Source organism: Taeniopygia guttata, chromosome 33 (genome assembly GCF_048771995.1).
Source record: "Taeniopygia guttata chromosome 33, bTaeGut7.mat, whole genome shotgun sequence".
In the NCBI taxonomy this organism is placed as follows: Eukaryota; Metazoa; Chordata; class Aves; order Passeriformes; family Estrildidae; genus Taeniopygia; species Taeniopygia guttata.
Genome location: NC_133058.1, coordinates 751596 through 776703, shown reverse-complemented (window position 1 = coordinate 776703; position 25108 = coordinate 751596). Strand labels below are relative to the sequence as shown.

The window sequence follows — 25108 nt, the reverse complement described above, 5'->3', positions numbered from 1 at the left end:
TACACCTGGATGAAGATGGATACACCTGGATACACCTGGAGGAGTCACCTGTGCCGTTATTGGGGTGCCAGGTGTGCCCACACTCCTCCTGGGCACACCTGGATACACCTGGATACACCTGGAGCACAGCTGGGCACACCTGGGCACACCTGGAGCACACCTGGGCACACCTGGAGCACACCTGGATACATCTGGACACACCTGGATAAAGATGGATGAACATGGATACACCTGGAGGAGTCACCTGTGCCGTTATTGGGGTGCCAGGTGTGCCCACGCCCCTCCTGGGCACACCTGGGCACACCTGGGCACACCTGGATACACCTGGGGGGCACAGGAATCGAGTCCAGGTGTGCGGGGGAGGGGCTCAGGTGGGTCCCAGGTGTGCCCGCAGCCCCTCCCCCACCCTGAGCAATAAACACACCTGGACACACCTGCCCGACTCACCTGTGCCTTTATTTCTTAATAAAATTTTCAACTCGCGATTTCGCCCCAAAATTCCCAATTTTCCACCCAAATCTTCCCATCTACACCTCCAAAATTCCCAATTTTCCCCCCAAAATCCCCAAACTTTTTCCCCCCAAAATTCTGAATTTTTTCTCCCCCAAAATGTCCCATTTCTCCCCCAAATTCCCCAATTCCCCCCAAATTCCCCAATGTCCCCCCAAAATTTCCCAATTTCACCCCAAAACATTCCCAAATTTTCCCTCCCAAATTCCCAATTTTCCCCACAAAATCCCCAATTTTTTTCTCCCAAAATTCTGAATTTTTTTTCCCCCAAAATGTCCCAATTCCCCCCCAAAATATCCCAATTCCCCCCAAAATTTCCCAATTTCCCCTCAAATTCCCCAATTCCCCCCCAAATTCCCCAATTCCTCCCCAAACATTCCCAAATTTTCCCTCCCAAATTCCCAATTTTCCCCCCAAAATCCCCAATTTTTTCCCCCCAAAATTCTGGGTTTTTTTCCCCCAAATTGTCCCAATTCCCCCCCAAATTCCCCAATTCCCCCCAAAATTCCCCAATTCCCCCCAAAATTCCCCAATTTCACCCCCAAACATTCCCAAATTTTCCCTCCCAAATCCCAATTTTCCCCCCAAAATCCCCAATTTTTTTCACCCCAAAATTCTGAATTTTTTTTCCTCCAAAATGTCCCAATTTCCCCCCAAAATTCCCCAATTTCACCCCAAATTCCCCAATTTCCCCCCAAATCCCCCAATTTCTCCCCCAAACATTCCCAAATTTTCCCTCCCAAATTCCCAATTTTCCCCCCAAAATCCCCAATTTTTTTCACCCCAAAATTCTGAAATTTTTTCCCCCCAAAATGTCCCAATTCCCCCCCCAAATTCCCCAATTTCCCCCAAAATTCCCCAATTTCACCCCCAAACTTTCCCAAATTTCACCCCCAAAAATCCCAATTTTTTCCCCCCAAAATTCTGAATTTTTTCTCCCCCAAAATGTCCCAATTCCCCCCCAAATTCCCCAATTTCCCCCCAAATTCCCAAATTTAACCCCCAAACTTTCCCAAATTTTCCCTCCCAAATTCCCAATTTTCCCCCCAAAATCCCCAATTTTTTTCACCGCAAAATTCTGAAATTTTTTTCCCCCAAAATGTCCCAATTCCCCCCCCAAATTCCCCAATTTCCCCCCAAACATTCCCAAATTTTACCCCAAATTCTCCAATTTCCCCCCAAATTCCCCATTTCCCCCCCAAATTCCCCAATTTCACCCCCAAACATTCCCAAATTTTCCCTCCCAAATTCCCAATTTTTTCCCCCAAATTTTCCCATTTATCCCCCCAAAATTCCCATTTTTTTCCCCCCAAAAAAATCCCAATTTCTCCCCCCAAATCCCCCAATTCCCCCCCCAAATCCCCCAATTCCCCCCCCAAATTCCCCAATTTCCCCCCAATTCTCCAATTTCACCCCCAAACATTCCCAAATTTTCCCTCCCAAATTCCCTATTTTTTCCCCCAAATTTTCCTATTTTTCCCCCCAAAATTCCCATTTTTTCCCCCCAAAAAAATTCCCAATTTCCCCCCTCAAAATTCCCAAATTTCCCCCTCAAAATTCCCAAATTCTCCCCAAATTTTCCCCCCACGAATCGCTCATCAAAGGCTCATTGATCATTATTAATTAACCACTAATTAACCATTAATTAATCATTAATTACCGGTTAATTAATCATTGACCAGCGGCACAAAAGGAACGGGGGGGGGGGGAGCCGCCCCTCCCCCACCGCGATAAGGCCCCTCCTGATAAGGGGGGGAGGGGGGGGAGGGGCGACAGCGAGGACGGGAGACCCCCCCCCCCCCAGGTGTGACCCTCAGGTGTGCCCAGGTACCCTCAGGTGCCCCTCCCCCCCCTCAGGTGTGACCCCCAGGTGCGCCCAGGTGTGCCCAGGTGTCCCCTCCCCCCCCAGGTGTAACCCCCAGGTGTCCCCAGGTGTGCCCAGGTGTGCCCCGGTGTCCCCCTCCCCCCCTCAGGTGTCACCCCAGGTGTGCCCAGGTACCCCCACCTGTCCCCTCCCCCCTCAGGTGTGACCCCCAGGTGTCCCCAGGTGTCCCCCAGGTACCCCCAGGTGTCCCCTCCCCCCTCTCAGGTGTCCCCCAGGTGTGTCCAGGTGTCCCCTCCCCCCTCAGGTGTGACCCTCAGGTGTCCCCAGGTGTGTCCAGGTGTGCCCAGGTGTCCCCAGGTACCCCCAGGTGTCCCCTCCCCCCCTCAGGTGTCACTTCCTCCCCCCAGGTGTGCCCAGGTGTTCCCAGGTGTCCCCTTCCCCCTCTCAGGTGTCCCCCAGGTGTGCCCAGGTACCCCCAGGTGTCCCCTCCCCCCTCAGGTGTCCCCCAGGTGTCCCCTCCCCCCTCTCAGGTGTGACCCTCAGGTGTCCCCCAGGTACCCCCAGGTGTCCCTTCTTCCCCCCTCAGGTGTCCCCAGATGTGCCCAGGTGTCCCCTCCTCCCCCTCCAGGTACCCCCAGGTGTGCCCTCCCCCCCGAGATATCCCCCAGGTGTCCCCGCCCCTCCCCCCTCTCAGGTGTGCCCAGGTGGGGTCACCTTGGGGCGGCTCCGCGGGGCTTTAAAAGGGACCGGGAGGGACCCGAGAGACCCGAGAGAGACGGAGCCATGGGCAAAGAGGTGAGAGGGACGGGGAGAGGGAGAGAGGGAGAGGGAGAGAGGGAGGAAGAAGAGGGATGAGGGGGAGGGAGGAAGGAGAGATGGGAGGGAGGGAGGAGGATAGAGGGGAGATGGAGGGAGAGATGGGGGAGGGAGAGGGGAGGAGGAGGAGAGAGGGAGGAAGGAGTGGAGGGAGGAAGAAGAGGGATGGAGGGAGAGGAAGGCAGGGAGGGAAGGAGAGGAGGAAGGATGGGGAGAGGGAGGAAGAAGAGGCATGGAGGGGGAGGGAGGAGGATTGAGGGGAGAGGGAGAGAGGGATGGGGGGATGGCGGAAGGAGAGATGGAGGGAGGGAGGGAGGGGAGAGGGAAGGAGAGACAGGGAGGGGGAGGAATGGAAGGAGAGGAGGAGGAGGAGGAGGAGGAGAGAGGGAGGAAGGAGTGGGGGGAGGAAGGAGAGGGGGAGAGGGAGGGAGGAGGATTGAGGGGAGATGGAGGGAGAAATGGGGAGAGGGAAAAGGGGGGAGGAAGGGAGAGGGAAGGAGAGAGAGGGAGGGGGGAGGAATGGAAGGAGAGGAGGAGGAGGAGAGATGGAGGGAATGGGGAGAGGGAGGAAGAAGAGGGACAGGGGGGATGGAGGAAGGAGAGATGGGAGGGAGGGAGGAGTGAAAGGAGAGAGGGACGGGAGGGAGAGGGAGAAATGGATGGGGAGGAGGAGGAGAGAGGGAGGGAATGGGGAGAGGGAGGAAGAAGAGGGATGAGGGGGGGAGGGAGGAGGATTGAGGGGAGATGGAGGGAGACATGGGGGAGGAGGGAGGGAGAAATGGAAGGAGAGGAGGAGGAGGAGGAGAGAGGGAGGAAGGAGTGGAGGGAGGAAGAAGAGGGAGGAAAAAGAGAGGAGGAAGGATGCGGAGAGGGAGAGGAAGGGAGGAGAGAGGGAGGAAGAAGAGGGATGGGGGAATGGAGGAAGGAGAGGGGGATGGAGGGAGAGGGGGATGAAGGGACGGGAGGGGGAGGGAGAAGGACGGAGAGGAGGAGGAGGAGAGATGGAGGAAGGAAATGGGGAGAGGGAGGAAGGCCAGGGTGGGAGGAGAGAGGGAGGGAGGAGGATAGAGGGGAGAGAGGGACGGGAGGAGGAGGAGGAGGAGAGAGGGAGGAAGAAGAGGGATGGAGGGGGAGGGAGGAGGATTGAGGGGAGATGGAGGAGGGGAGAGGGAGAGAGGGATGGGGGGATGGAGGAAGGAGAGATGGGGAGGGAAGGAGGGGAGGAGTGAAAGGAGAGAGGGACGGGAGGGGGAGGGAGAATGGATGGAGAGGAAGGGAGGAGAGAGGGAGGAAGGAGTGGAAGGAGGAAGAAGAGGGAGGGAAAGAGAGGAGGAAGGATGGGGAGAGGGAAAGGAAGGGAGGGGTGAGAGGAGAGGGAGGAAGAAGAGGGATGAGGGGGAGGGAGGAAGGAGGGAGGGAGAAGAGGGATGGAGGAAGGAGAGAGGGAGATGGAGGGAGGGAGGGAAGAGGAGGGAGAGGGAAGGAGAGAGAGGGAGGGGGGAGGAATGGAAGGAGAGGAGGAGGAGGAGGAGGAGGAGAGATGGAGGGAATGGGGAGAGGGAGGAAGAAGAGGGATGAAGGGGATGGAGGAAGGAGAGGGGGATAAGGAGGAGGATAGAGGGGAGATGGAGAGATGGGGGAGGGAGGGAGGAGTGAGGGGAGAGAGGGACGGGAGGAGGAGGAGGAGAGAGGGAGGAAGAAGAGAGATGGAGGGGGAGGGAGGAGGATTGAGGGGAGATGGAGGGAGAAATGGGGAAGGAATGGAAGGAGAGGAGGACAAGGAGGAGGAGGAGAGATGGAGGGAATGGGGAGAGGGAGGAAGGGAGGGGTGGGAGGAGAGAGGGAGGGAGGAGGATAGAGGGGAGATGGAGGGAGAGATGGGGGAGGGAGAGGGGGATGGAGGGAGAGAAGGAGGAGGAGGAGAGGGAGGAAGGAGTGGGATGGAGGGAGAGGGAGAGGAAGGGAGGGATGAGGGGAGAGGGAGGAAGAAGAGGGATGGAGGAAGGAGAGAGGGAGAGATGGAGGGAGGAGGATTGAGGGGAGAGGGAAGGAGAGAGAGGGAGGGGGAGGAATGGAAGGAGAGGAGGAGGAGGAGGAGAGAGGGAGGAAGGAGTGGAGGGAGGAAGAAGAGGGATGGAGGGGATGGAGGAAGGAGAGAGGGATGGAGGGAGGGAGGAGTGAAAGGAGAGAGGGACGGGAGGGGGACGGAGAAATGGACGGGGAGGAGGAGGAGGAGGAGGAGGAGAGAGGGGGAGGAAGGCCGGGGAGAGGGGCGGGGGAGGATGGGGGAGATGGCGAGGCCACGCCCCCTCCCCCTGACCCCTGACCCCGCCCCTCCCCCCAGAGTTTGGAGCTGCGCCCCTCCCCCCGGGGGTGGGGGCGGCGCAAGGAGCGGCAGCGGCTGGAGGAGATGAAGCAGGAGCTGGAACTGGTGCGGACTGGTTTATACTGGTTTATACTGGTTTGGACTGGTTTGGGGGTGGGGGACTGGTTTGGACTGGTTTGGACTGGTTTGGACTGGTTTGGGGGTGGGGTTACTGGTTTGGACTGGTTTGGACTGGTTTGGACTGGTTTGGGGGGTGGGGGACTGGTCTGGACTGGTTTGGACTGGTTTATACTGGTTTGGGGGGTGGGTTACTGGTTTGGACTGGTTTATACTGGGAGGGACTGGGATTACTGGTCTGGACTGGTTTGTACTGGTTTAGGGGGTGGGTTACTGGTTTGGACTGGTTTATACTGGGAGGGACTGGGGTTACTGGTTCGTACTGGTTTATACTGGTCTGTACTGGTTTATACTCGTCCGTACTGGTTTATACTGGTGTGTACTGGTTTATACTGGTCTATACTGGTCCGTACTGGTTTATACTGGTCCGTACTGGTCTGTACTGGTCCATACTGGTTTATACTGGTCCATACTGGTCCATACTGGTTTATACTGGTTTATACTGGTCCGTACTGGTGCCTGCAGGACGATCACAAACTGGACGTGAAGGAGCTCGAGATCAAATACGGCACCAGCGCCACCAAGGTGAGAGTGACCCTGAGTGACCCCTGGGTGACCTCTGACCCCTGAGTGACCCTGAGTGCCCTCTGACCCCTGAGTGACCCTGAGTGACCAATGAGTGACCCTGAGTGACCACTGAGTGACCCCTGAGTGACCCTGAGTGACAATGAGTGACCCTGAGTGACCAATGAGTGACCCCTGAGTGACCCCTGAGTGACCCTGAGTGACCCTGAGTGACCAATGAGTGACCCCTGAGTGACCCTGAGTGACCAATGAGTGACCCCTGAGTGACCCTGAGTGACCCCTGAGTGACCACTGACTGACCCCTGAGTGACCACTGAGTGACCACTGACCCCTGACTGACCACTCACTGACCCCCCAGGGCCTGTCCGAGGCAGAGGCGGCTGCGCGGCTGCTGCGGGACGGTCCCAATGACCACTGACTGACCATTGACTGACCACTGACTGACCACTGAGTGACCACTGACCCCTGACTGACCACTAACTGACCACTGACCATTGACTGACCACTGACTGACCACTGAGTGACCCCTGGCTCTCTCCCCAGGGCCTGTCCGAGGCAGAGGCGGCCTCACGGCTGTGCTGGGACGGTCCCAATGACCACTGACTGACCATTGACTGACCCCTGAGTGACCACTGACCACTGACTGACCACTAACTGACCACTGAGTAACTATTGACTGACCACTGACCACTGACTGACCCCTGACTGTCTCCTGAGTGACTACTGACCACTGATTGACCCCTGAGTTATCACTGACCCCCAAGTGACCCCTGACTGACCGCTCCCTGTCCCCCCAGGGTCTGTCCGAGGCAGAGGCGGCCGAGCGGCTGTGGTGGGACGGTCCCAATGACCACTGAGTGACCACTGACCCCAAGTGACCACTGAGTGACCACTGACCCCGAGTGACCACTGAGTGACCACTCCCTCTCCCCCAGGGCCTGTCCGAAGCAGAAGCGGCCGCGCAGCTGTGCCGGGACAGTCCCAATGACCACTGAGTGACCACTGACCCCTGACTGACCCCTGAGTGACCATTGACCCCTGAGTGACCACAAACTGACCACTCCCCTCTCCCCCAGGGCCTGTCCGAAGCAGAAGCGGCCGCGCGGCTGCAGCAGGACGGTCCCAATGACCACTGAGTGACCAGTGACTGACCCCTGACCCCTGACTGACCACAAACTGACCACTCCCCTCTCCCCCAGGGCCTGTCGGAGGCGGAGGCGGCCGCGCGGCTGCAGCGGGACGGTCCCAATGACCCCTGACTGACCATTGACTGACCCCTGAGTGACCCCTGACCCCCGAGTGACCCCTAACTGACCGCTCCCTCTCCCCCAGGGCCTGTCCGAGGCAGAAGCGGCCGCGCGGCTGCGGCGGGACGGTCCCAATGACCACTTAGTAACCATTGACTGACCCCTGACCACTGAGTGACCACTGACCACTGATTGACCCCTGAGTGACCACTGATGACTGAGTGACCACTTCCTCTCCCCTCAGGGCCTGTCCAAAGCAGAAGCGGCTGCGCGGCTGTGCCGGGACGGTCCCAATGACCCCTGAGTGACCAGTGACTAACCCCTGACTCACCACTGACCACTGACCACTAACTGACCACTGAGTAACCATTGACTGACCACTGACTGACCCCTGAGTGACCACTGACTGACCACTGACCACTGACCGACCACTGACCACTGACTGACCACTCCCTTGTCCCGCAGGGCCTGTCCGAAGCAGAAGTGGCTGAGCGGGACAGTCCCAATGACCACTGAGTGACCATTGACTGACCCCTGAGTGACCATTGACCCCTGAGTGACCACTGACCCCTGACTGACCCCTGACCACTGACTGACCACTGACTGACCCCTGAGGGACCACTGAGTGACCACTGAGTAACCATTGACTGACAACTGACCACTGACTGACCACCGAGTAACCATTGATTGACCACTGACCACTGACTGACCACTGACTGAGCCCTGAGTGACCACTGACTGTCTCCTGAGTGACCCCTGACCATTGAGTGACCCCTCCCCTCTCCCCCAGGGCCTGTCCGAGGCGGAGGCGGCCGCGCGGCTGTGTCGGGACGGTCCCAATGACCACTGAGTGACCATTGAGTTATCAATGACCACTGACTGACCCCCAAGTGACCACTAACTGACCGCTCCCTCTCCCCCAGGGCCTGTCGGAGGCGGAGGCGGCCGCGCGGCTGCAGCGGGACGGTCCCAATGACCACTGAGTGACCCCTGAGTTATCAATGACCACTGAGTGACCCCTGAGTGACCCCTGACCCCCAAGTGACCACTCTCCTGTCCCGCAGGGCCTGTCCGAAGCAGAAGTGGCCGAGCGGGACAGTCTCAATGACCACTGACCACTTACTGACCACTGAGTGACCCCTGAGTGACCATTGACCACTGAGTGACCACTCCCCTGTCCCCCCAGGGCCTGTCGGAGGCGGAGGCGGCCGCGCGGCTGCAGCGGGACGGGCCGAACGCGCTGCGGCCGCCGCGGGGCACGCCGGGCCTGGTGCGCTTCGGCCGGCAGCTGGCCGGGGGGCTGCAGTGCCTGATGTGGGTGGCGGCGGCGATCTGCCTGATCGCCTACGGCGTGCAGCGCGGGCAGGGCGACCGCGGCAGCTCCGACAACGTGAGTGACACACCTGGGGGCACCTGGGCACACCTGGGCACACCTGGGGGCACATACAGCACACCTGGGCACACACACACCCACCATCTGCCTGATCGCCTACGGCGTGCAGCGCGGCCAGGGCGACCGCGGCAGCTCCGACAACGTGAGTGACACACCTGGGCACACCTGAGATACACCTGGGCACACCTGGGCACACCTGGGCACACCTGAGGGCAGGTACAGCACACCTGGGCACACACACAGCCGCCATCTGCCTGATCGCCTACGGCGTGCAGCGCGGCCAGGGCGACCACGGCAGCTCCGACAACGTGAGTGACACACCTGGGCACACCTGGGCACACCTGGGCACACCTGGGCACACCTGGGCACACACACACCCACCATCTGCCTGATCGCCTACGGCGTGCAGCGCGGCCAGGGCGACCGCGGCAGCTCCGACAACGTGAGTGACACACCTGGGCACAGGTACAGCACACCTGGGGACAGGTACAGCACACCTGGGCACACCTGGGCACACCTGGGCACACCTGGGCACACACACAGCCACCATCTGCCTGATCGCCTACGGCGTGCAGCGCGGGCAGGGCGACCGCGGCAGCTCGGATAACGTGAGTGACACACCTGAGATACACCTGGGGACACCTGGGCACACCTGGGCACACCTGGGCACACACACAGCCACCATCTGCCTGATCGCCTACGGCGTGCAGCGCGGCCAGGGCGACCGCGGCAGCTCCGACAACGTGAGTGACACACCTGAGATACACCTGGATGCAGTTATAGCATATTTGGGCACACCTGAGATGCACCTGGTATACACCTGGGCACACCTGGGTGCACCTGGGCACACCTGGGGACAGGTACAGCACACCTGGGCACATCTGGGCACACCTGGGATACACCTGGGATACACCTGGGCACACCTGGGTGCACCTGGGCACACCTGGGGGCAGTTCTAACACACCTGGGCACACCTGGGCACACCTGAGATACACCTGGGATACACCTGGGGGCACCTGGGGGCAGTTACAGCACACCTGGGATACACCTGGGCACACCTGAGATACACCTGGGCACAGCTTGGGGCAGTTCTAGACCACCTGGGCACACCTGGGCACACCTGAGATACACCTAGGCACACCTAGGGGCACACCTGGGCACACCTGGGGCAGTTCTAGCACACCTGGGATACACCTGGGCACACCTGGGCACACCTGGGCACACCTGGGGGCAGTTCTAACACACCTGGGCACACCTGGGCACACCTGATATACACCTGGGATACACCTGGGCACACCTGGGCACACCTGGGGGCAGGTACAGCACACCTGGACACACCTGGGGTACACCTGGGCACACCTGGGGGCACCTGGACACACCTGGGGGCAGTTCTAGCAGACCTGGACACACCTGGGGGCAGTTCTAACACACCTGGGCACACCTGGGCACGGCTGGGCGCTCACCTGGCTCACCTGTGCCCAGCTGTACCTGGCCGTGGCTCTCATCGCCGTCGTGGTGGTCACCGGCTGCTTCGGCTACTACCAGGAGTTCAAGAGCACCAACATCATCGCCAGCTTCCGCAACCTGGTCCCGCAGGTGAGGCACCTGGGCACACCTGGGGGCACCTGGGCACACCTGGGGGCACCTGGGGGCACCTGGGCACACCTGGGGGCAGCTGGGGGCACCTGGGCACACCTGGGGGCACCTGGGCACACCTGGGGGCAGGTACACCACAGCTGGGCACACCTGGGCACACCTGGGGCCTCATTTACATACCCAGGGTGCCAGCCAGACACCTGGGGGGGCCTTACCTGTGTGCCTGTGGCCTCATTTGCATACCTGAGGCTTCCTTCTGTCACCTGGGGGCCCTCATTTGCATACCTGAGTTCACATTCTCTCCCCTGGGGGCCCTGATTTGCATGCTGGGGCCCTGATTTGCATACCTAAGTCCCCAGTCTCTCACCTGGGGGGTGCTCATTTGCATACCTGAGTTCACATTCTCTCACCTGAGTGGCCTCATTTGCATGCCAGGGCCCTGATTTGCATACCTGAGTTCACATTCCCTCCCCTGGGGTGCCACCTGCACACCTGGGGGGCCTCATTTGCATACCTGGGGCCTCATTCTCTCACCTGGGGGCCCTGATTTGCATGCCGGGGCCCTGATTTGCATACCTGGAGCCTCATTCTCTCCCCTGGGGGCCCTGATTTGCATGCGGGGCCCTGATTTGCATACCTGAATTCTCATTCTCTCCCCTGGGGGCCCTGATTTGCATACCTGAGTTCACATTCTCTCCCCTGGGGTGCCACCTGCACACCTGGGGGGCCCCTCATTTGCATACCTGGGGCCTCATTCTCTCCCTGGGGGGCCCTGATTTGCATACCCCAGGCCCTGATTTGCATACCTGAGTTCTCATTCTCTCACCTGGGGGCCCTCATTTGCATACCTGAGTCCCCAGTCTGTCACCTGGGGGGCCTCATTTGCATGCCTGGGGCCTCATTTGCATACCTGAGTCCCCAGTCTCTCCCCTGAGGGGCCTCATTTGCATGCCGGGGTCCTGATTTGCATACCTGAGTTCTCATTCTCTTACCTGAGGGGCCCTCATTTGCATACCTGAGTTCTCCTTCTGTCAGCTGGTGGGCCTCATTTGCATGCCAGGGCCCTGATTTGCATACCTGGAGCCTCATTCTCTCCCCTGGGGGCCTTGATTTGCATACCTGAGTTCTCATTCTCTCCCCTGGGGTGCCACCTTCACACCTGGGGGGCCTCATTTGCATGCGGAGCCCTGATTTGCATACCTGGAGCCTCATTCTCTCCTTTGGGGGCCCTGATTTGCATACCTGAGTTCCCATTCTCTCCCCTGGGGGCCCTGATTTGCATGCCGGGCCCTGATTTGCATACCTGAGTTCACATTCTCTCCCCTGGGGTGCCACCTGCACACCTGGGGGGCCTCATTTGCATACCGGGCCCTGATTTGCATACCTGAGTTCTCATTCTCTCACCTGGGGGGCCCTGATTTGCATACCGGGGCCCTTATTTGCATACCTAAGTTCACATTCTCTCACCTGGGGGCCCTGATTTGCATACCTGAGTTCTCATTCTCTCACCTGGGGTGCCACCTGCACACCTGGGGGCCCTCATTTGCATACCCCGGGCCCTGATTTGCATACCTGGCAGCAAGCCACGGTGGTGCGGGCGGGGCAGACGCTGCAGGTGAACGCGGCCGAGCTCGTCCTGGGCGACCTGGTGGAGATCAAAGGCGGCGACCGAGTCCCGGCCGACATCCGCGTGCTGGCGGCGCAGGGCTGCAAGGTGGGCGCACCTGGCGCACCTGGGGGCACCTGGGGCACCTGGGAACACACCTGGGAGAGACAGAAACACACCTGGGGGCATCTGGGGGCACCTGGGAACACCTGGGAACACACCTGGGCACACCTGGGCACACCTGGGGGCAGCTGGGAACACACCTGGGCACACCTGGGAGGGATAGAAACACACCTGGGAACACCTGGGCACACCTGGACACACCTGGGCACACCTGGGGGCACCTGGGGGCACCTGGGCACACCTGGGAACACACCTGGGCACACCTGGGGGCAGCTGGGAACACACCTGGGCACACCTGGGAGGGATAGAAACACACCTGGACACACGTGGACACACCTGGGCACACCTGGGGGCACCTGGGGGCAGCTGGGAACACCTGGGGAGAGCTCGGGGACAGCTGGGCACACCTGGGAGGAATAGAAACACACCTGGGCACACCTGGGGGCACCTGGGGGCAGCTGGGAACACACCTGGGAACACCTGGGCACACCTGGGGGGGATAGAAACACACCTGGGCACACCTGGGGGCACCTGGGAACACACCTGGGAGAGACAGAAACACACCTGGGCACACCTGGGGCACCTGGGGCACCTGGGCACACACCTGGGAGGGATAGAAACACACCTGGGGCACACCTGGGGCACCTGGGGGCAGCTGGGCACACCTGGGAGAGACAGAAACACACCTGGGGGCACCTGGGGGCACCTGGGAGGGATAGAAACACACCTGGGCACACCTGGAGGCAACTGGGAACACACCTGGGAACACACCTGGGGGCACCTGGGGTCACCTGGGGGCAGCTGGGAACACACCTGGGAGGGATAGAAACACACCTGGGCACACCTGGGGGCACCTGGGAACACACCTGGGGGCAGCTGGGGGCACCTGGGGGCACCTGGGCACACCTGGGGGCACCTGGGCACAGCTGGGAACACCTGGGGGCACCTGGGAACACCTGGGGGCACCTGGGAACACCTGGGAGGGATAGAAACATACCTGGACACACCTGGGGGCACCTGGACACACACCTGGGGAGAGCTAAGGAAGAGCTGGGGGCACCTGGGGACATGTGGGACCGCCTGGGGATGCACCTGGGCACACCTGGGGGCAGTTATAGCACACCTGGGGATGCACCTGGGAACACACCTGGGGCACCTGGGAGGGATAGAAACACACCTGGGCGCACCTGGGGGTACCTGGGGGCACCTGGGGGCAGCTGGGAACACACCTGGGGAGAGCTAAAGCAGAGATGGGGGCACCTGGGGACATGTGGGAACACCTGGGGATGCACCTGGGGAGATCTGGGCACACCTGGGCACACCTGGGCACACCTGGGCGCACCTGGGCACACCTGGGCACACCTGGGCACACCTGGGCGCTGAGGCGCGGGCGGGGCCGTGCCCAGGTGGACAACTCCTCGCTGACGGGGGAGTCGGAGCCTCAGACGCGCTCACCTGAGTGCACCCACGAGTCCCACCTGGAGACGCGCAACATCGCCTTCTTCTCCACCATGTGCCTGGAAGGTGAGCGCACCTGGGGGGGGTCTGTGTCCCACCTGGGGCACACCTGGGCACACCTGGGGGCACCTGGGGGCACCTGGGCACACCTGCGGACAGCTGGGGGCACCTGGGGGACATCTGGGTACATCTGCAGGGCACCTGGGGGCACCTGGGGGACACCTGAGCACACCTGGGGGGTGTCAGAGTCCCACCTGGGTCCCACCTGGGTCCCACCTGGGCACACCTGGGGGGGTCAGAGTCCCACCTGGGCACACCCGGGTCCCACCTGGGTCCCACCTGGGCACACCTGGGGGGGTCAGAGTCCCTCCTGGGTCCCACCTGGGCACACCTGAGTCCCACTTGAGTCCCACCTGGGTCCCACCTGGTCACCTGGGTCCCACCTGGGTCCCACCTGATGGTATGTGTCCCACCTGGGCACACCTGGGGGGTCTGTGTCCCACCTGTGTCCCACCTGGGCACACCTGGGGGGTCTGAATCCCACCTGGGTCCCACCTGGTCATCTGTGTCACACCTGGGTCCCACCTGGGGGTCTATGTCTCACCTGTATCCCACCTGTGTCCCACCTGTATCCCACCTGTGTCCCACCTGTGTCACACCTGGAGGGTCTGAGTCCCACTTGGGTCCCACCTGGGCACACCTGGGCCACACCTGGGTCCCACTTGGGCACACTTGGAGGGTCTTTGTCCCACCTGTGTCCCACCTGTTCACCTGTGTCACACTTGGGTCCCACCTGGGCTCACCTGGAGGGTCTGTGTCCCACCTGTGTCCCACCTGGTGGTCTGTGTCCCACCTGTTCACCTGTGTCCCACCTGGGTCCCACCTGGGTCCCACCTGGGTCCCACCTGGGCACACCTGGGCACACCTGGGCACACCTGGGTCCCACCTGGGCACACCTGGGGGGGTCTGAGTCCCACCTGGGTCCCACCTAGGTCCCACCTGGTGGTCTGTGTCCCCCTGAGCACACCTGGGGGAGTCAGAGTCCCACCTGGGCACACCTGGGTCCCACCTGGGCACACCTGTGTCCCTCCTGAGCACACCTGATGGGGTCAGAGTCCCACCTGGATCCCACCTGGTCACCTGTGTCACACTTGGGTCCCACCTGGGCACAACTGGGTCCCACCTGGCCACACCTGGGTCCCACCTGGGGGTCTGTGTCCCACCCGGGTCCCACCTGTGTCCCACCTGGGTCCCACCTGGGTCCCACCTGGGCTCACCTGGAGGGTCTGTGTCCCACCTGGGTCCCACCTGTTCACCTGTGTCCCACCCGTGTCCCACCTATGTCCCACCTGGGCACACCTGGGGGGTCTATGTCCCACCTGGGCACACCTGTGTCCCACCTGGGTCCCACCTGGGTCCCACCCGGGGGTCTGTGTCCCACCCAGGTCCCACCTGGGCACACCTGGGTCCCACCTGGGCACACCTGGGCACACCTGGGCCACAATTGGGTCCCACCTGAGCACACCTGGGCACACCTGTGTCACACCTGGGTCCCACCTGGGCACACCTGGGCCCCACCTGGTCACCTGTGTCACACCTGGGTCCCACCTGGGCACACCTGGAGGGTCTGAGTCCTACTTGGGTCTCACCTGGGCACACCTGGGTCCCACCCGTGTCCCACCTGGGTCTCACCTGGGCACACCTGTGTCCCACCTGCGCGCAGGTACGGCCACGGGTCTGGTGATCGGCACGGGGGAGCGCACGGTGATCGGGCGCATCGCCAGCCTGGCGTCGGGCGTGGGCAACGAGAAGACGCCGATCGCGGTGGAGATCGAGCACTTCGTGGACATCATCGCCGGGCTCGCCGTCTTCTTCGGCGCCACCTTCTTCCTGGTGGCCATGCTGATCGGGTACCCGCTGCTGCGCGCCGCCGTCTTCTTCATGGCCATCGTGGTGGCCTACGTGCCCGAGGGGCTGCTGGCCACCGTCACGGTACGGGCAGGGGGCACCTGGGCACACCTGGGGACAGGTGGGAGGTTGGAGCTTGTGGAGGTGTTGAGGAACATTTGAGGTTTTTATGGGTTCCACCAAAAGCTGTGGAAGATCTGAGGTTCTCATGGGTTCCACCAAAATGTGGAAGGTCTGGGAGACAGGTGAGAGACACCTGGGGACACCTGGGCATACCTGCCGGGTTGGGGTTGAGGAACATTTGAGGTTTTTATGGGTTCTACCAAAGGTTTTTGAGGTTCTTATGGGTTCTACCACAATGTGGGAGGTCTATCAAACACGTGGGGACACCTGGGCACACCTGGGTACACCTGGGAGGTTGGGGTTGGTGGAGGTGTTGAGGAACATTTGAGGTTTTTATGGGTTCTACCAAAGGTTTTTGAGGTTCTTATGGTTCCACCACAATGTAGGATGTCTGGGAGACAGGTGAGGGACACCTGGGGACAGGTGGGAGGTTGGAGCTTGTGGAGGTGTTGAGGAACATTTGAGGTTTTTATGGGTTCTACCAAAGGTTTTTGAGGTTCTTATGGGTCCCACCACAATGTAGGAGGTCAGGGAGACAGGTGAGGGACAGGTGAGAGACATCCGGCAGGTGAGGACAGGTGAGAACACCTGAGGACAGGTGACACCATCAGAATTTTTGACGCTCTGGGTGAAAACCCCGACGTCTTTACGGGGTCCCACCACACCTGGAGCCGTTTGGGTGGGACAGGTGAGGAACCCCCTCACCTGCGGGGGTGACCTCACCTGCCGGGCGCGCCCTCACCTGTCCAGGTGTGCCTGTCGCTGACGGCCAAGCGCCTGGCGCGGCGCAACTGCGTGGTGAAGAACCTGGAGGCCGTGGAGACGTTGGGCTCCACCTCCGTCATCTGCTCCGACAAGACCGGGACCCTGACCCAGAACCGCATGGCCGTGGCGCACCTGTGGCTGGACGGGCAGGTGCTGGCCGCCGACACCACCGAGGACCAGTCCGGTGAGCGCACCTGGGGCACCTGGGGGGGTGGGGACACACCTGGGCACAGCTGGGGGTAGTTAGAGCACACCTGGGGGCACCTGGGGGCACCTGGGGGCACCTGGGGGTACCTGGGGGCACCTGGGGGTAGTTGTAACACACCTGGGGGCACCTGGGGACACACCTGGGCACACCTGGGGGCACCTGGGGGTAGTTAGAGCACACTTGGGGGCAGTTAGAGCACACCTGGGCACACCTGGGCACACACCTGGGGGCACCTGGGCACACACCTGGGGACAGTTATATCACACCTGGGCACACCTGGGGGCGTGGGGGCACACCCTGGCACACCTGGGACATACCTGGGGCACACACCTGGGCACACCTGGGCACACCTGGGGGCAGTTAAAGCACACCTGGGGGCACCTGGGGGGGTGGGGACACACCTGGGGGCACCTGGGCACACCAGGACACACACCTGGGCACACCTGGGGGCACCTGGGGCAGTTAGAGCACACCTGGGGGCACCTGGGCACACCTGGGGGGGGTGGGGGCACACCCTGGCACACCTGGGACACACCTGGGAGTACTTGGGGCACACCTGGGCACATCTGGGGGGGTGGGGACACACCCTGGCACACCTGGGGGGGTGGGGACACACCCTAGTACACCTGGGACACATCTGGGGCACACCCAGGCACACACCTGGGCACACCTGGGCACACCTGTGGGCACTTATAGCACACCTGGGGGCACCTGGGGGCACCTGGGGACACACCTGGGCACACCTGGGGGCACATGGGGGCACCTGGGGGCACCTGGGGGCAGTTCTAGCACACCTGGGGGCACCTGGGGGGGTGGGCACACACCTGGGGGCACCTGGGGACACCTGGGGCACACCTGGGGGCACCTGGGACACACCTGGGGGCACCTGGGGGCACACCTGGGGGCAGTTATAGCACACCTGGGCACACCTGGGCACACCTGGGACACACCTGGGGCACACCTGGGCACACCTGGGGCACACCCAGGCACACACCTGGGCACTCCTGGGCACACCTTTGGGCAGTTGGAGCACACCTGGGCACACCTGGGCACACCTGGGAGCAGTTAGACCACACCTGTGCCCACCTGTGCCCACCTGTGCCCACCTGTGCCCACCTGTGCCCACCTGTGCCAGGTGAGGCCTTCGAGCAGCGCTCGGCCTCGTGGCCGCTGCTCAGCCAGGTGATCACACTCTGCAACCGCGCCCAGTTCCAACCCGGCCAGGAGGGCGTGCCCGTGGCTCAGGTGGGACTGGGCTGGACTGGTTTGGACTGGTTTATACTGGGAGGGACTGGGAAGGGGTTAAAGGGGGATTTGGGGTTACTGGTTTATACTGGGAGGGACTGGGAGGGACTGGGAGGCACTGGGAAGGGGGTTGGGGGTCACTGGTTTATACTGGGAGGGGGTTTGGGGTCACTGGTTTATACTGGGAGGAGATTTGGGGTTACTGGTTTATACTGGGAGGGGATTTGGGGCCACTGGTTTATACTGGGAGGGGATTTGGGGTCACTGGTTTATACTGGGAGGGGATTTGGGGTCACTGGTTTGTACTGGTTTATACTGGGAGGGGATTTGGGGTCACTGGTTTATACTGGGAGGGGATTGGGGTCACTGGTTTATACTGGGAGGGGATTTGGGGTCACTGGTTTATACTGGTTTATACTGGGAGGGGATTTGGGGTCACTGGTTTATACTGGGAGGGACTGGGAAGGAGGTTGGGGGTCACTGGTTTATACTGGGAGGGGTTTGGGGGTCACTGGTTTATACTGGGAGGGGATTTGGGGCCACTGGTTTGTACTGGGAGGGACTGGGAGAGGGTTTGGGGTTACTGGTCTGTACTGGTTTGGGGTTTTCGTTACTGGTTTGGGGTTCTCGTTACTGGTTTATACTGGTTTATACTGGTTTGAGGTTTGGGGTTACTGGTTTGGGGTTTTTGTTACTGGTTTGGGGTTTTCGTTACTGGTTTGGGGTTTGGGGTTACTGGTTTGGGGTTTGGGGTTACTGGTTTGGGGTTTGGGGTTACTGGTTTGGGTTTGGGGTTACTGGTTTGGGATTTAGGGTTACTGGTTTATACTGGTTTGGGGTTTTCGTTACTGGTTTGGGTTTGGGGTTACTGGTTTGGGGTTCTGTTACTGGTTTGGGGTTTTTTGTTACTGGTTTGTGTTTGGGGTTACTGGTTTGGGGTTTTCGTTACTGGTTTGGGGTTTTCGTTACTGGTTTGGGTTTTTTGTTACTGGTTTAAGGTTTTTCATTACTGGTTTAATACTGGTTTGGGGTTTTTGTTACTGGTTTGGGGTTTGGGGTTACTGGTTTGGGTCTGGGGTTACTGGTTTGGACTGGGAGGGGGGGAGGGGAGGTGGGCGTGTCCTCACCGGGCCCCGCCCCCAGCGTGACGTCATCGGTGACGCGTCGGAGTCGGCGCTGCTGAAGTTCGCGGAAGTGACGTCGGGGCCGGTGGCGGCCGCCAGGGGGCGCTTCCCGAAGGTGGCGGAGCTGCCCTTCAACTCCAGCAACAAATTCCAGGTGAGGGCGGCAGGTGGGGCAGGTGGGACAGGTGGGACATGTGGGACAGGTGGGGCAGGTGGGACAGGTGGGGCAGGTGGGACATGTGGGACAGGTGGGACAGGTGGGACAGGTGGGACAGGTGAGATATGGACAGGTGAGATATGGACAGGTGGGACAGGTGGGACAGGTGGGACAGGTGGGACAGGTGGGGCAGGTGGGATATGGACAGGTGGGATAGGTGAGACAGGTGAGACAGGGACAGGTGAACAGGTGAGATATGGACAGGTGAGACAGGTGGGACAGGACAGGTGGGACAGGTGAGACAGGTGGGACAGGTGAGACATGGACAGGTGGGACAGGTGGGACAGGTGAGACAGGTGGGACATGGACAGGTGGGACAGGTGGGACAGGTGGGACAGGTGAGATATGGACAGGTGGGACAGGTGAGATATGGACAGGTGAGATATGGACAGGTGGGACAGGTGAGATATGGACAGGTGGGACAGGTGAGATATGGACAGGTGAGATAGGTGGGACAGGACAGGTGGGACAGGTGGGGCAGGTGAGATATGGACAGGTGAGATATGGACAGGTGAGACAGGTGAGGTACGGACAGGTGGGACAGGTGGGACAGGTGAGATATGGACAGGTGAGATATGGACAGGTGAGACAGGTGAGACAGGTGAGACAGGTGAGACAGGTGGGACAGGACAGGTGAGACAGGTGAGACAGGTGGGACAGGTGGGACAGGACAGGTGAGATACAGACAGGTGAGACATGGACAGGTGAGACATGGACAGGTGAGATGGGACAGGTGGGACAGGTTGGATATGGACAGGTGAGATACAGGTGAGAGCAGACAGGTGAGACAGGTGAGATACAGGTGAGAGAGGTGGGACAGGTGACATATGGATGAGACAGGTGATGGACAGGTGAGACAGGTGAGATGGGACAGGTGAGACAGGTGTGCCCAAAGTCTATCCCAGGTGTACCCCAGGTGTGTCTCACCTGTCCCAGGTGTATCTCTGGTGTATCTCTGATATCTCTGGTGTATCAGGTGTATCTCAGGTGTATCTCAGGTGCACCCCAGGTGCGTCCCACCTGTCTCAGGTGTGTCTCAGGTGTATCAGGTGTATCTCTGGTGTCTCAGGTGTGTCTCAGGTGCATCCCAGGTGTGTCCCACCTGTCTCAGGTGTGTCTCAGGTGTCTCAGCTGTATCTCAGGTGCCCCCCAGGTGTGTCCCACCTGTCTCAGGTGTATCTCAGGTGTCTCAGGTGTATCTCAGATATTCCAGGTGTATCTCAGGTGCACCCCAGGTGTGTCCCACCTGTCTCAGGTGTATCTCAGGTGTCTCAGGTGTATCTCAGGTGCACCCCAGGTGTGTCCCACCTGTCTCAGGTGTGTCCCCCTGTCCCCCGCAGGTGTCGGTGCACGAGGCGGGCCCGCAGCAGCTGCTGGTGCTGAAGGGCGCCCCCGAGCGGGTCCTGGAGCGCTGCCGGGGGTACCTGCGGGAGGGGGAGGAGCATCCGCTGGACCCCGAGTGGAGGCGGAGCCTGGAGGGGGCGTGTCTGGAGCTGGGGGGGCGGGGCGAGAGGGTGCTCGGTGAGTGGGGGAGGGGAATGGGGGCAGGACCCCTCCCCCGCCTGGCACTGGGTCCCCTCAGGGTCCCCAAATGGCCTCAAAATGGCCACAAAATGGTCACAAAATGGCCACAAAATGGCCCCAAAATGACCAAAAAATGGTCACAAAATGGCTCCAAAATGGCTCCAAAATGGCTCCAAAATGGCCACAAAATGGTTCCAAAATGGCCACAAAACGGTCACAAAATGGCCCCAAAATGGCCTCAAAATGGTCACAAAATGGCTCCAAAATGGCTCCAAAATGGCCACAAAATGGCCACAAAATGGCCTCAAAATGGCCACAAAATGGCTCCAAAATGGCTCCAAAATGGCTCCAAAATGGCCTCAAAATGGCCTCAAAATGGCTCCAAAATGGCAACAAAATGGCCACAAAATGGTCATAAAATGGCCACAAAATGGCCCCAAAATGGCTCCAAAATGGCCACAAAATGGCTCCAAAATGGCCCCAAAATGGCTCCAAAATGGTCACAAAATGGTCACAAAATGGCGACAAAATGGCTCCAAAATGGCCAAAAAATGGTGACAAAATGGCCCCAAAATGGCCCCAAAATCGCCACAAAATGGCCTCAAAATGGCCTCAAAATGGCCACAAAATGTCTCCAAAATGGCCTCAAAATGGCCCCAAAAGGGCCCCAAAATGGCCACAAATGGCCACAAAATGGCCACAAAATGGTCATAAAATGGCCACAAAATGGCCACAAAATGGCCTCAAAATGGCCACAAAATGGCCTCAAAATGGCCACAAAATGGCCACAAAATGGCTCCAAAATGGCCACAAAAAGGCCCCAAAATGGCCCCAAAATGGCCACAAAATGGCCCCAAATGGTCCCAAAATGGCCACAAATGTCCCCAATGTCCCCAGGGTTCTGTGCCCGCTGGCTGCCCGCCGGCTCGGTGACCATAGATGTCCCCATTGATGTCCCCAATGTCCCATTGATGTCCCCATTGATGACCCCAATGCTGTCCCCGATGTCCCCAATGTCCCCAGGGTTCTGCGCCCGCTGGCTGCCCGCCGGCTCGGTGACCATTGATGTCCCCAATGTCCCCAATGATGTCCCCAATGTCCCCAATGTCCCCAATGTCCCCAATGTCCCCAGGGTTCTGTGCCTGCTGGCTGCCCGCCGGCTCGGTGACCATAGATGTCCCCAGTGATGTCCCCATTGATGTCCCCTCTGCTGTCCCCAGGGTTCTGTGCCCGCTGGCTGCCCCCCGGCTCGGTGACCATTGATGTCCCCAATGATGTCCCCAATGTCCCATTGATGTCCCCAATGATGTCCCCATTGATGTCCCCAATGTCCCAATGATGTCCCCAATGTCCCCAATGTCCCCAATGTCCCCAGGGTTCTGTGCCCGCTGGCTGCCCGCTGGCTCGGTGACCATTGCTGTCCCCAATGTCCCCAATGTCCCATTGATGTCCCCATTGCTGTCCCCAATGTCCCATTGATGTCCCCATTGATGTCCCCAATGTCCCTGATGTCCCCAGGGTTCTGTGCCCGCTGGCTGCCCGCCGGCTCGGTGACCCCGATGATGTCCCCAATGTCCCCAATGTCCCATTGATGTCCCCAATGTCCCCAATGTCCCCATTGATGTCCCCAATGCCCCATTGATGTCCCATTGATGTCCCCAATGTCCCCAATGATGTCCCCAATGTCCCATTGATGTCCCCAATGTCCCAGTGATGTCCCCAATGTCCCCAATGTCCCCAATGTCCCCAATGATGTCCCCATTGATGTCCCCAATGTCCCATTGATGTCCCCAATGCTGTCCCCAATGTCCCCAATGTCCCCAATGTCACCAATGTCCCCAGGGTTCTGTGCCCGCTGGCTGCCCGCCGGCTCGGTGACCCCGATGATGTCCCCAATGTCCCCAATGATGTCCCCAATGTCCCCAGGGTTCTGTGCCCGCTGGCTGCCCGCCGGCTCGGTGACCCCGATGATGTCCCCAATGTCCCCAATGATGTCCCCAATGTCCCCAGGGTTCTGTGCCCGCTGGCTGCCCGCCGGCTCGGTGTCCCCATTGATGTCCCATTGATGTCCCCAATGTCCCCAATGATGTCCCCAGGGTTCTGTGCCCGCTGGCTGCCCGCCGGCTCGGTGACCATTGATGTCCCCATTGATGTCCCCAATGTCCCATTGATGTCCCCAATGTCCCCAATGTCCCCAATGTCCCCAATGTCCCCAATGTCCCCAATGCTGTCCCCAGGGTTCTGTGCCCGCTGGCTGCCCGCCGGCTCGGTGACCCCAATGATGTCCCCAATGTCCCCAATGATGTCCCCATTGATGTCCCCAATGCTGTCCCCAGGGTTCTGTGCCCGCTGGCTGCCCGCTGGCTCGGTGACCCCATTGATGACCCCAGTGATGTCCCCAATGTCCCCAGTGATGTCCCCAATGTCCCATTGATGTCCCCAATGATGTTCCCAATGTCCCATTGGTGTCCCCAATGTCCCCAATGCCCCATTGATGTCCCCAATGATGTCCCCAATGATGTCCCCATTGATGTCCCCAGGGTTCTGTGCCCGCTGGCTGCCCGCCGGCTCGGTGGCCGTGGGGACACCGCCCGAGGCGCTGGCCGAGGTGGCCACCGGGCTCTGCTTCGCGGGACTCGTGTCCCTCATCGACCCCCCCCGGGCCACCGTGCCCCAGGCCGTGCGCAAGTGCCGGACCGCCGGGATACGGGTACGGACACCGGGGACACCGGGGACATTCGGGGGGATTGGGGGAATTGGGGACATCGGGGACATTGGGGACATTGGGGACATTGGGGAAAAATGGGGGAAAATGGGGAAAAATGGGGAAAAATTGGGAAAAATGGGATTGGGGACATTGGGGACATTGGGGACATCAGGGGGGATTTGGGGACATTCGGGGGGGATTGGGGACATTGGGGACATTGGGGGGATTGGGGGGATTGGGGACATCAGGGGGGATTGGGGACAATGGGGACACTGGGGTGGAATGGGGACATTGAGGACCTTGGGGGGATTTGGGACATTTGGGGGGATTTGGGGACATTTGGGGACATCGGGGACATTGGGGGGTTGGGGACATTTGGGGGGATTGGGGACATTGGGGACATTGGGGACATTGGGGACATTGGGGACATTGGGGTGGAATGGGGGACATTGGGGACATTGGGGACATTGGGGGGATTGGGGACATTGGGGGGATTGGGGACATTGGGGACATTGGGGACATTGGGGTGGAATGGGGGACATTGGGGACATTGGGGACATTGGGGGGATTGGGGACATTGGGGACATTGGGGGGATTGGGGACATCGGGGACATTGGGGACACTGGGGACACTGGGGGGGTTGAGGACATTGGGGGGATTTGGGGACATTTGGGGACATTTGGGGACATTTGGGGGATCGGGGATGTTTGGGGCATTGAGGAAAGATGAGGAACAACGGGGATAAAAACGAGGAAATTGGGAAAAATGGGATCGGGGACATTCAGGGACCCTGAGGGGGGGGACACAGGGGTGCCACCAGCCCAGGTGAGCCCCAGGGGAGCCCCAGGTGAGCCCCAGGTGAGCCCCAGGTGACCCCAGGTGAGCCCAGGTGAGCCCAGGGGAGCCCCAGGTGAGCCCAGGTGACCCCAGGTGTCCCCCCCAGGTGATCATGGTGACCGGTGACCACCCGGTGACGGCCAAGGCCATCGCGGCCGCCGTGGGCATCATCTCGGAGGGCAGCGAGACCCCCGAGGACGTGGCCGCGCGCCTGCACCTGCCCCTCGAGCAGGTGGACCCCAGGTGAGCGCGGGCAGGTGTGCACAGGTGTGTCACGGGTGTGCACAGGTGTGGCACAGGTGTGTCACTGGTGTGTTTATGGTGTCACAGGTGTGTGACAGGTGTGTGACAGGTGTGTCTGTGGTGGCTCAGGTGTGTCACTGGTGTCTCACAGGTGGCCCAGGTGTGTCACAGGTGTGTCACAGGTGTCTCACAGGTGTGTCTGTGGTGGCCCAGGTGTGCACAGGTGTGGCCCAGGTGTGTCCCAGGTGTGTCTGTGGTGTGTCCCAGGTAACACAGGTGTGTCCCAGGTGTGTCCCAGGTGTGTCCCAGGTGTGTGACAGGTAACCTCTCCCCAGGCAGGCGCGGGCGCGGGTGGTGACCGGCTCCGAGCTGGGGCTGTGGGTGTGTCTGTGGTGGCTCAGGTGTGTCCAGGTGTGTCCCAGGTGTGTCCCAGGTGTGTCCCAGGTAACTCAGGTGTGTCTGTGGTGTGTCTGTGGTGTGTCCCAGGTGTGTCTGTGGTGTCCCAGGTGTGTCTGTGGTGTATCACAGGTGTGTCCCAGGTGTGTCCCAGGTGTGTCCCAGGTGTGTCCCAGGTGTGTCCCAGGTGTGTCCAGGTGTGTGACAGG

At 60.4% G+C, this 25108-nt stretch overlaps 1 protein-coding gene across 2 annotated transcripts in view; it reads left to right on the top strand.

Annotated features, from left to right (window-relative positions):
* Window positions 1–3115: 3115 nt before the first annotated feature.
* Window positions 3116–25108, top strand: part of ATP4A (ATPase H+/K+ transporting subunit alpha) — a 34955-nt gene continuing 12962 nt past the window's right edge. For both annotated transcript variants that reach the window (XM_072920732.1, XM_072920731.1), the window contains exons 1-14: window positions 3116–3130; window positions 5496–5582; window positions 6120–6179; window positions 8613–8816; window positions 10302–10415; window positions 11995–12129; window positions 13551–13668; window positions 15326–15594; window positions 16384–16582; window positions 17742–17851; window positions 18995–19129; window positions 20533–20713; window positions 23257–23426; window positions 24367–24503. In XM_072920732.1, the coding sequence (XP_072776833.1) occupies window positions 3119–3130; window positions 5496–5582; window positions 6120–6179; window positions 8613–8816; window positions 10302–10415; window positions 11995–12129; window positions 13551–13668; window positions 15326–15594; window positions 16384–16582; window positions 17742–17851; window positions 18995–19129; window positions 20533–20713; window positions 23257–23426; window positions 24367–24503 (1931 nt within the window). In that variant the 5' untranslated portion in view covers window positions 3116–3118. The remainder of the gene's footprint in view (window positions 3131–5495; window positions 5583–6119; window positions 6180–8612; window positions 8817–10301; window positions 10416–11994; window positions 12130–13550; window positions 13669–15325; window positions 15595–16383; window positions 16583–17741; window positions 17852–18994; window positions 19130–20532; window positions 20714–23256; window positions 23427–24366; window positions 24504–25108) is intronic.